This window comes from Lepidochelys kempii, chromosome 13 (assembly GCF_965140265.1).
Source record: "Lepidochelys kempii isolate rLepKem1 chromosome 13, rLepKem1.hap2, whole genome shotgun sequence".
Lineage (NCBI taxonomy): Eukaryota > Metazoa > Chordata > Testudines > Cheloniidae > Lepidochelys > Lepidochelys kempii.
The window spans coordinates 24,854,948-24,862,578 of record NC_133268.1 but is presented as its reverse complement, the minus strand read 5'-3'; the positions used below and the strand labels follow the sequence as shown (position 1 = coordinate 24,862,578).

Sequence of the window (7,631 nt, the reverse complement as noted above, 5' to 3'; positions counted from 1 at the left end):
CAGGAAATTATTTAAGAAAGTGTAGTGAGAGTAGCAGTGCCCCAGTGGGGAAGAAAGTGTCAGGGAGTCTGGATCAATCAGTGTCTTGGGAGCTGGGTAAAATGTGTGAAAAGAACACTCTCTTGTGGAGGCAAAAGAGCTGATGACAGAAAAAGGCCTGGAGCAATGAAACCAGGAGAGCTGAGACTGAGAAATTCCTCAGGAATGACGAGCCAGTTCCTGGTCTCTAAGGCCCTTTGCTTGGAAATGCTGACTTTTCTACGGATGGTCTGAAGCTGTGTCTACCCAGCCTGGTCTCCCCACAGGCCCAGGCGCTGCAATATCGCCTGTGTACTCCAGGCCAGAGCACAGCAGGAGCATGTAGCCAGCATGGGCAGCTGCTCACGCCAGAGAGCTCCTGCTAAGGCGTGCTTGCCCTCATTGAGGTAGACAAACAGGAAAAAGCATTTCAAAAAGGTGCAGGATTTTAAGGGGGACTTCCGGTCTCCGTGACCCTGGGGCAGTGGAGTTCACAACTGGGACCAGCGCGGTCAGTGGGGAGCATTGTGGGACAGCTGCTGGACGACTGTGAGGGTCGACATAGGTAACTGGTGTCTACACTTTCACTGAGTCAACCTCAGGCCATCCTTGACCAGGGCTCAACGCCACTCCGGGCCCCGAGGTTACTATGTCGGCATAACAGGGCACTTACACTGACAGGCAACCAACTGAAGCGTGGGCACGTGCATCGCTAAGTCAATGCAAGGCGGCTTCCACCCACCTAATTTTGTAGCGCTGCCCGGGCAGCAGGCAGGTGGATTACCTACAGCCAGGGGAGAGCCCCACCCTCGGCTGTAGCCAGGGTCTACATGGAAGCACCGCAGCTACAGCGCTGTCGCGTTTGACGTGCGGCCGCGGCCTGTGACAGGGACGGCGAGCGCGCCCGGCGAGCGCGGCCGCGGCCTGTGACAGGGACGGCGCGCGCGGCCGCGGCCTGTGACAGGGAAGAACGGCGAACGCTTTTTACAGGCACTAGTGAAAACACTGCCGCTGCAGCCCCACCCCAACCTGGGCTGAGGGAATAGCTTTGCGCATGCGTATAAGAGCCGCGCTCGGTCTGCGCGGGGAAATTATGCGCAGAAGAATCGCTCCCCCGAGCTATGGAAAATGTGCAAGCGCTAGGCGCATGTGCAGAGAGAGAGAGAGAGCTTCCCTTCTCCGCCGCCTCCGGATGCGCCTCGGCGCACAGCACGTTTTCCGTGGTGACGTACGGAGCTACGCCCCGCCCCCGGTATAAAAGCGTGCGCGGGTGGCGGGCGCCATTGTGCTGTGGAGCAGGCCGCGCTTCTGGGACGGTGCGGTGCGGGCTGCGCAGCACCGAGCTCTCCTTGTCCTGCCTCCCCTCTGCCCTGCGGAGATGCCGCGCGTCTACATCGGGCGTCTCAGCTACCACGTCCGGGAGAAGGACATCCAGCGCTTCTTTAGCGGATACGGCCGCCTGCTCGAGGTCGATCTCAAGAACGGGTGAGGCGGGGGGGGGCGCCCTGGGCAGTCGGGTCGGCGGGGGGGAAGTTTGGGGGGAGAGCGCGGCCTCGTCCTGAGCAGGCTCCTGGCGGGGAGGGGGCAGTGGCCGGGCCCTTAAGAGGCCAGTGGCGGGGCTCGCGGCTGCCGCGTGGCGCCGCGTTCAAAATGGCGGCGGTGGGGAGCGGGGGCGCTGCGGCGGGGCTGGCTCCATTGTCCCGTCGCGCGGAGCCCCGGGGCTGCTTCGTTTGCCGGGAGCGGGGCGCCGTGGGGACCGGGCCTCGCTCCCTGACGGCCGATCTCTGACCCCGCAGCTACGGGTTCGTGGAGTTCGAGGACTCCCGCGACGCCGACGATGCCGTTTACGAGCTGAACGGCAAAGATCTGTGCGGGGAGCGGGTGATAGTGGAGCATGCCCGGGGCCCCCGCCGGGACAGGGACGGGTACAGCTACAGCAGCCGCAGTGAGTACAGCTCCCTGCCCCGGATCATAGCTGGGGGGCGGGGATGTTCGGCCAGTCACTACTGCACTGGCCGCGTGTCCCGTCTGCAGAGGGCTGCTGGGTGCGTGGGGCCGGCCCCCTGGGGTGTGGGAGGGATGGCACTGATCATCTCACCAGGCATGGTGTGCTTGGCTATTGGGGGTACTCCTTGTGCAACGCTGGCTGCAGGATGACCTGTCAAGCTTTGCTTTACTAGCCTTTTTGCTAGCACAGGCCTTGCGCTTTAGGTACCCTGGAATAGAACTGCACTCGATGGTACCTGTAATTGCATATGAAGCAGACTAGGGGGACAGTTTTACTTGCAAAGCTTAAGTGTAGTCTTAATCTAGTAAGGATTCCCTGCTCTTTATTAGAAGAGATTGGTTATATTCACTTAAATATTTGGAAGCTTTTAAATGAAAAGTTACATATTTGGGTATGGTAGAAGCACTCAGCTGTGAACTGTAATGTTTCAATTGAATATACAGAATTTAGTGGTTGGGGAGGGAAGGGTTTACTTGAGACAGATTGTAGGAAATATGGGAAGTTTTGTAAAAAGGGGAAAACTCATTTTGTGTAGTTTTTGCTATACAGTATGAGTAATTCAGCTGACTATAGCTTAATTGGCATGGTATAGAAATTTAAGAGTAGTAAGTGTGATATATCTTTCAGTAAACTCTAGATCAATGATACTCAGACTTCCGTGATTCAGGAGCCAAATTAGTGATCAGCATTACCCAAAAGAGCCACAGTAGTGTGAATTCATTGTTTCATTTTCTATAGTACTATTCATATTTAAACAGTATGATGGGAAATATTTAGTTTTTATGTATATATATTATTCTCACCACAAAGTGAGTGACCAAGTATTATTTTTAACAACTATAATTGGTTAGTAACATAGTAAAAGTATCCAGATTGGCTAATAATGAAATCAGTGTTTTAATATCATGTACTGCAAACAGCTGCAAGAGACACATTAAAGAGCCACTTGTGGCTCATGAGCCTCAGTCTGAGTATCACTGTTCTAGATGCTTGTGTTATTGGGTGGGTGGGAGTCTGTTTTTTACAAGTTTTTAAAAATTCAAATGTATGTTGTTTAAAATTGTTGCATGTCCAATTCAAACTTTTTAACAAGTCCTTGATGTTTCAATTTAAAAGTGACCAGTGGGGCTGAGGCTGTGTCCACTGAGGCTAAGATGACTGCCTTTCCTGATTGGCCATGGCTTTTCCATACATTGTGTGACCCTTGCCCTATGACCCTTTGGCTGACCTTACCGGAAGCCATGATGACAGCAGCCTTTTGCCATTAGACGCAGGGTGATGGTGAGGATTCCAAGGGTTAGACAAAACTGGTTAAACTGAACTAGGTGACTGTTACCTTGCGTGTTTTGTGGCCAACCACCAAAAACCTCATACTGTGATGTAAGTACTTAGTGTAACTAGTAAACGTTTTTGTAAAATGTAGAAATGCATGTAATCAGTTAAGTTTTATATTTTACAATGTTCTGTAAAATAAAACTTAGCAAGGTAAATCTAATAAAGGAGCAGTCACTCTCTAACAGATCTTAGGAGCACAGACGTGTAGGATTTTAGTCTGTTTGATTTGCCATTAATATAGATCATGGCAAAATTGCAGCTTTGTTGGAGGTTTAGAAAGATAAAGTCCTACTGCAGTAAATATAATCTGTGTTTAACTAACTTTTTCAGAACATTTAGCTGCCTTCAAATTGTGAGAATCTAACTTTCTTTCTTTGCACAATAAAGGTGGGGGTGGTGGAGGCGGTGGATATAGCAGTCGGAGACAATCAGGAAGAGATAAATATGGACCACCTGTTCGTACAGAATACAGACTGATTGTTGAAAACCTTTCCAGTCGTTGTAGTTGGCAGGATTTGAAAGTATGTATTAATGTGAAATCCCTTAATAGAGCCGCTTGTGACTAGCAGAAAGCAATATTAGTTTGAATGTTCTTCTTTATTTAGCAGAAATGTTTTTAAATGTATTCAGGCATGGCAGTTTAGACTGTTAGAGCTCTTTGCATCTCTTCAGATTTGACTTAGTGACCTAGTTGCACGCATAAAGTGAAATGGTTATGTAACTCCATCTACTTTCTAAGGATTTCATGAGGCAAGCTGGTGAGGTAACCTATGCGGATGCTCACAAAGAACGCACAAATGAAGGGGTAATTGAATTCCGGTCTTACTCTGACATGAAGCGTGCTCTGGACAAATTGGATGGCACAGAGATAAATGGCAGGAAAATCAGGCTGGTTGAAGACAAGCCCCGGACAAGCCATAGACGATCTTATTCTGGCAGCAGGTCAAGGTAACTTTGAAACTCTGGAGCTTTATAGCAAAGACTATTAGCTCTAATAAGAGAGGGCCTATTATATGTACTCTTAACATTAAGAGTAATCATTACCTTTATAATTTGTTGATACTTCAGGGATAAGATGACTCCCAGGGGTCTGGAAGGAATGTTTTTCCATGATGTAACATTGCATAGTTGACCAGGTGCATTATGGGGAAGACCTTTCACCTTCCTCTGAAACATCAAGTATAGGCTACTGTGACAGATGGTATTCTGGACCTAGATGGACCAATGATCTGCTCTGGTATGGCCACTCCTGTTGCTAAAAATTCTACGTTGTAAGACACTTTGGCTTTGCTAAAGTAAGGGGGGAGCAGGACATACCAGGCTAAAAAAAAAATCCCTGAAATTGTTATAGAATGTCATAGGTACCTTTTGAAATGTCACCAGGTCACGATCTAGAAGAAGGTCACGAAGCAGAAGTCGTAGGAGTAGCCGCAGCAGATCCCGTAGTGCCTCAAAAAGTCGCTCGCGGTGAGTAATTTGTCTGTTTAATGGTGCTTTCTGTTAATCCATCAATTATTACCTTTAGTTGGTAACTGTATGTATGTAGAACTGACATGGATACATATCAGTTCATGTCGAATAAAGATTGTGTTCTTTTAAAGATCTAAATCCAGGTCACGAAGCAAAGATCGTTCACGTTCCAGATCTAAAAGCAGGAAGTCTAGATCAAAGAGCAAATCTAAACCCAAGTCTGACCGGGGCTCCCGCAGCAGATCCAAGGAGAAATCTGAGAAGTCTCGCAGCAGGTCTAGGTCTATGTCTCGCTCTCCCAAAGAGAATGGTAAAGGAGAGGCTAAGTCTAAATCCAGGTCAAGGAGTAGGTCTCGTTCCAAAACGCCACAGCAGCAGCCACCTGCCAAGGCTCACTCTGAGTCACCACCCAAAAGAGCTGCGTCAAGGTCCCGCTCCAGATCTCGCTCAAAATCTCGCTCACGGTCAAGATCTAGTTCAAGAGATTAAGACTAGAACTCTCCTCTTACGTTGCACACTATTATGGAACATTTTCCTACTTGCCAGGCCATTAATCTTTTATGTTAATACTTAAGAAGTTGGTTTCTTCTCTTGCAGAAGGGAATGGCCTGAGAACCAAGTAATGAGGCATAAAGATTTGATTCGTATCTAAATTTGATGAAAATATGAGGTTGTACAGAAATGTACAAAGCAGGAAAAGCCCCCCTTTTTGTAGAGATTAAGCTAAACTTTTAATTTTATAGCATTTCAGCAGGAATAATCTATCTGCTGTTGGGTGGAAAGTGGTTTTTTATATTAAAAATACTTTTGAGTATGAGGCTTAAGTTCAGGCATTTTGAGAACATTATTATTCCTAATTTTTTCCACTGTTTTAAAATTATGGACTTCAGTAGTTTAATGGGTTATGGCTTGCTACCAGAGGCATTACAGACGGCCTTGTTGAACAGGTCAGTATAGATGATGTGGCTATATTAATTTGTGGAAGCAGAATGTGAACTGGACATATGGTTAACATAAAACTAGACAAATTTCAGACCAGCAATAAACACAATTTGGAGCACTTCAGTTGTGCTGTATCTTAATTCAGCTTGCCAAAAGTTTCTTCTTTCCCCCTTCCCTACAATGATTGTATTAAAAAGCTAATAAAGGTACTACTCTGTAGCTTGACATGATGCAGGATTTGCCTACACTCATAAGTAACTAAGTTCACATAATGGAAGTAATGTGACTTTTTTTTAGTTTGCTTGAATTCCAGGAGACACTCCAATTCTCAGACATAATGGTGTCTTTCTGGATATGGTCCATGTCGTTAGTGTCTTGTCTTGTTTGCAGGCCTCTAAATATTTACTTATTGGGTATGTAAAACTGAGTAAAGCTGCCTTCCTTCCCCTATAATTCATTTAACACCCACTTTGCTTCAAAATATGAGAACCACAATCCTATTATGTATGAATCTAAACCTATGGGATCTTAATGTATTGGAGCTAGAGTTCTAGTCTTAACAGAAGGCTTTGCTAAACCAGAGTTGCCAATTCACTTAAATTGTGGAGTAGAATCCATCCCAAAAGCCCCCTTTCTAGCTAAATTGATTTTTGTAACATGCATTAGCAAACATTAGAACTGCCTTGTAATCTTTATACAATGTGTAGTTTTACTTGTATAAAATTAAATCAGTGACTCAAACTCTTGTGCTTTTATTACAGTATAGCTTAATTCTTTTCTGGCTATATTGTGTTGGATCCACCTCCATGACAAATTGTGGCTTCTTCTGGGGTAGATACTTGCTGTGTAGAGAATTCATCAGGTCTCTTGATAAAACAAATGAGATGTGGCAGGAAATCCTGTAGTTTTTTTACATGTGGTATTGATCTTACACCAACGTAACATTTGGTCTCTAAATTCCTTGACTGAGAATATTTTAATTGTGGGCAGGGATAAGCATTCAGAAAGCTTCCCTTATGTGGGTGCATCTTGCACCTGTATATCTGTCCCTGGTGTTTATTTTGAAGGCATAAACGACACCTGCAGACAAGGTAGATTTCAGCTTGGTTGAAAGTATATCCCTTAAAGAAAACCATTTGCTTGATCGGCCTTGAAATAGTATTTCCATTCTTTAGTAAGACACCAGTGTATGTCAGTGAGGCAAATTATTTCTTCTAGTGCATTGAGTCTCAGCTGAGGCGTGAGACTTTCATGGGCGGGGGAGAGGCATAGTGTTGAGCCTCCTTGCTCACAGGGTCGCAATGGTGGGGTTGCTGGGCCAAGTTTCAGTCAATGGCATTGCAACCAAGAGCATCGGTTTGCAGTGCTTCCTAGCATTATTTGCTGCTGAAAATGAGAGAGAGAGCTCTGAAAACTTTGGATCTTTGTGGTTAAGATATGTGCTTTTAAAAGGTTTCCTAGCTCCTGGGTGTTCTGAAGAAATTTTTGGGTGGCCTCATTGTGTGGCCACCAACTCTTGCTGGTGGCTGCTCTATTTTTCCTAAAATACTTAATTGACTTTAAGAAAAACAAATATGTACATATATGTGTCCAAAACATTGTAATTTATTTATGTAGGGTTTTTTTTGCAGACTCCGTAATAAAAATGTGTGTTGTCTCTGTTCTTTATTGGACTTAAACAGAATAGAAACACAAGTAAGGTGCTATGCATGGTTTGGTGGTTTGATTGCTTTTTTAAGATTTGCTAGCTAGTAAGTCTACTTTGAAAAGTGATTATTTGTATATTTAATATCACATTTCACAGCCGACTTGTTAGGGACAATGAGGTGCTAAAGGAAGCAGCAAGAGACAGGCGTGA

General features: G+C 45.6%; 1 protein-coding gene across 1 annotated transcript; it reads left to right on the top strand.

Moving 5' to 3' along the window:
* The first annotated feature begins 1,307 nt into the window (after positions 1–1,307).
* SRSF6 (serine and arginine rich splicing factor 6) lies at positions 1,308–6,514 on the top strand. The gene is made up of 6 exons (XM_073309826.1): positions 1,308–1,503; positions 1,815–1,963; positions 3,749–3,882; positions 4,101–4,309; positions 4,745–4,828; positions 4,963–6,514. Exons 1-6 carry the CDS (start codon positions 1,397–1,399, stop codon positions 5,318–5,320), a joined length of 1,041 nt encoding a protein of 346 aa, XP_073165927.1. The 5' UTR covers positions 1,308–1,396; the 3' UTR covers positions 5,321–6,514.
* Positions 6,515–7,631: the final 1,117 nt, after the last annotated feature.

Excerpts from the sequence above, each read along its gene's own strand:
- SRSF6 (XM_073309826.1), top strand. The coding sequence starts at position 1,397 with ATGCCGCGCGTCTACATCGGGCGTCTCAGCTACCACGTCCGGGAGAAG. Across the intron at positions 1,504-1,814 it reads GAGGTCGATCTCAAGAACGG|CTACGGGTTCGTGGAGTTCG; the intron begins GTGAGGCGGGGG and ends CTGACCCCGCAG. Across the intron at positions 1,964-3,748 it reads GTACAGCTACAGCAGCCGCA|GTGGGGGTGGTGGAGGCGGT; the intron begins GTGAGTACAGCT and ends TGCACAATAAAG.